The sequence below is a fragment of the Budorcas taxicolor genome, chromosome Y (assembly GCF_023091745.1).
Source record: "Budorcas taxicolor isolate Tak-1 chromosome Y, Takin1.1, whole genome shotgun sequence".
Classification (NCBI taxonomy): Eukaryota; Metazoa; Chordata; class Mammalia; order Artiodactyla; family Bovidae; genus Budorcas; species Budorcas taxicolor.
In genome coordinates this window covers 9,458,839-9,462,297 of record NC_068936.1, presented here as the reverse complement: position 1 = coordinate 9,462,297, position 3,459 = coordinate 9,458,839, and the positions used below count along the sequence as shown (strand labels likewise).

The 3,459-nt window shown below is 46.8% G+C and overlaps 1 protein-coding gene across 1 annotated transcript; it reads right to left on the bottom strand.

The window, feature by feature from the left end:
- Positions 1-2,585: 2,585 nt before the first annotated feature.
- Positions 2,586-3,074, bottom strand: LOC128070970 (heat shock transcription factor, Y-linked-like; the record flags this gene model as incomplete). Its single annotated transcript, XM_052663983.1, has 1 exon — positions 2,586-3,074. A coding segment is annotated over exon 1 (489 nt), but the record flags the coding sequence as incomplete, so codon positions are not given.
- Between the last annotated feature and the right edge of the window lie 385 nt (positions 3,075-3,459).

The window sequence follows — 3,459 nt, the reverse complement described above, 5'->3', positions numbered from 1 at the left end:
ATGAACCACTTGATTCATTTATTCATTTGGCCATGCTGTTTGGCTTGTGGGGTCCCAGTTCCCTGACCAGAGATTGAATCCAGACCACTGCAGTGAAAGCCCAGAATCCTAATCACCAGGCCACCAGGGAACCCCCACACCTGCACTGCTTTGCTTTCCTAGCTAAAACCTTAGGATATGTGCATTGCCCCATTTTAGCCTCACCAAGTGGTAGGAGTCAGCTCTACACAGTTTAAGACCCATGGTGCTCTTACTTTTTTTCTTTCAAGAAGGCAGGAGAAAGCAAGTCACCCTGCCTGTTTTTAAGCTTGCCACTCAGAAAGCTGCAAACCTGAAACCATGACTGCCCTGAAGTCAGCACCCGCAATCAGGGTCAGGTAATCCCCAATCAGGAATACTCTCTCTCAACACCAACGTGTCAGCCAATGAATGAAAGGAGAAAAACGGAAAGTAAGAAAGCCACAACTTTGTCCCTTATTGTAAAGATGTCTGTCACCTTACCTCAGGGGCCCACTGAAATCCTGAGCGCTTCAGACCTACCAGGCAGCAAACGGTCACATCCTGGGGACAAGCAGAAGAAAAGCTCAGGGTGAGTCACCTGTTCCGGGAACATTCTATCCCCCCAGGCCCTACCTGGTCCTACCCTACGGATGCTGACCAGGTGTCTCACACTCAACCAGACCAAGTGATTGAACTCCTTAGCCCTGAGCTTCTTCCTCCCACCTCCCTTCTCTCAGTAACAAACAAACAAATACCTCATCTGCCAACTTCCCGAACCAAAGGCCTGAATCTCGGGGCCCCCAAGGACGGGGCAGCCCTGGAGTCCGAGGAGAGGCAAGAGGAAACAGGAAAACGACCAAAGCACCAGGGCAGTGAAGAGGCCACTAGATCGATTTTTTTTCTTCTTCTTTTTTTGCTGCGCCCACCTGACTGTGCCTGGGTGCAGAACCGGCTTGGGCCGTGAAGATTTGTGCATGTGTGTTTAAATACATTAGGTTCCACAGGAGAGCTGGGCGTGGTGCCGGGGGCCAGGGGCCCAAGAGGCCCTTTCCGCGAGCTGGCTTGTCCCACCCCTGGGCAGGAAAGCTGCTGGAGAGCAGAGCCCGCCCAGACTAGAGAGGGGAGAGGGTGAAAGGAGCCTGAGGCCTGTGGGTCCTGCCGCACGCTCCCTCCTGAGGGCCCGCGGGCCCTCACCAGCCGCCCCGCCGAGCAAGGCCTTGTGCGAGTGGGGACCCGAGAAACCCTCCCTTTAGCCGCCAGGCACCGCTTGGGCTGAACCACGCTCCAGTCCTTACCGGTCCCCGTTGATGGAGGAGACAGAACTGCCTGCGGCTCACCTGCCCTAGGCAGTTCCCAGATTGAGCCTGAGGAGGCGAGCCTGAGGCGATGAGGCCTCCTCAGGTCTGGGGCGCCGCCTCAGCTCCCCCTACAGGCGTGAGGGCTGCCCCCGATGATTGGCTGCCAGGTGTCGGCGCCTGCAATCTGATTGGCCGCGAGGCCGAGTTGGGCGCATGCGCGGGCGATGAGCCCTCCCCCCGCCCCTTCACCCCATAAAAGCACCCGCTGGAGGCGTGGTCAGCCTGAATGTGAATCTCAAGGGTCTTGGGTCAAGATTGCTCAGCTCACCAAACGCGAAGAAAGAAAAAACAAATGGCACAGTCGCCAGGGCACAGGGCTGAGAACGGCCTCCGAGTCTACCAGGGGAGTCCAGTGATGGTGTCCAGCACTCACAGCCCAGATCTTGACTCCCCCTCCTTTGGGAATTACATTTCAATCAAGGCAGGGCAGCCTGCCCCTGTTTTTGCACTGTCTATTGTGAGCTGAGAATGAGCTTTACTTCTTCTTTTTTTTTTTTTTTTAATTTTAGAGCTTTACACTTTTAATGGCTGAGGAAAACCGAAAGAATTTTATTTTCTCACGTGGAAATTGTGTGAAACTCAGTTTTCGGAGTTCTTAAAGTTGGAACAGGGACTTGCCAGCTTCTTTGGTTATTCTCTATGCCTGAAAACTTAATTAATCGTCAACGATCATATTCGCAAAGCCTAAATTATTTCTGTTTTGGCCCTTTACAGAGTGTTTTTTAAATGCCCTGTTCAGCTGGAAGTCTCCTAGTAGTCATATGGGAGAATAAAGTTTTGGTTTTGTGACAATATTTTCTTGTCTATTATATTCATTTTTCATTCTTTACTAATTTCATTCCTTCATATCGCTAAAAGTTTCCTTTAATGGAAGCAATGAAATAACATCAAATAAAATACCTCTGTTGGTAGTTTTCACAGGTAACATGTTAGAACGTATATGCTCAACTAAAAATATGTTGTGTATATACAGTAAATACCACTTTAAGTAGCTTCAGAACTTGTATCTGGTTTCAAGTTACTAGGAAGGTTTGTTAAACATCCAATATTCTAACCTCCAGCTGTTCTCAACTTCAAAAAGATAAAACTTTTTCAATAATTTGTTACCTCAAGTTTCAACTCCGTTTGAGCCACATATATGAACACGCTTTCTAGGTCACATGATTTAATCTGACATATTGCCGATAAGTGAAAATTTTGGAATACCTTACGCAAAAGAGAGATGTTGTTTTCTTCTTCCAGAAAGACAGGTAGTGAAGCCGATCTTTGAACGGTTTGTCGGTTTTTATTAAATCCATAAAGATTAAGCTGTCGAATTAAACTTTTCGTGCTCTTGGTTTCAAATATTCTGAAAGGCTCCTTTCTTTCCAAGACTTCTTTCCTAAAGAGTTCTTCACTGATCACTCTACATGTGCCTGTCTCATCCCACCAAATAGACTCAAACTGATCACTTTCAACTATATTCCAAAGCTTTTGTGGAAATGTGAGTGAAAGAAAATCATTCACATCATCTGTTTCAGAGACAGAATATGTGTAGTGTGGCCTTTTGATCACAAGATCCTCAGACAAAGCCTGAAAAGCATATTCTTCACTCATAGATCTCAAAACTGAGTCCCCAGGTGTATAATCATACCAATAAGATCTAATGGAGGTTTCTGAACCAGTGGATTCATCTTTAGGAGGTCCATCTTCAATTTCTGAAGAAATATGTGCCATCTCAGGGAAAGCTTTCTTCAGATAATTTTCTCATTTGTCTGCTTTTACACAATGCAACTTCAAATGATGTTTGGCTGGCCTACAGAGAGAAACTCTCTGGACAAGCACAGAGGTCCTCCCAGTCAAACAGCTGTGACATCACAAAATCACTGGTCTCCTAGCAATCGAAGGTTAGTTGTGACATGACAAAGTCACTGGTCTCCTAGCAATTGAAGGGTAATGTTCAACCAAGTGTTTACTTCAGCATCAACTTCAAATACAGACTGCTGACAGAAATAGTAACCAAAACCATGAAGCATGCAAAATCTCATTACTCAAGTTGTTGGCTTTTTTTTGGTTCCTGTGTTTGGGATGGCCTTTCTCTTTCTGGCAGTTTGTGGTTCCT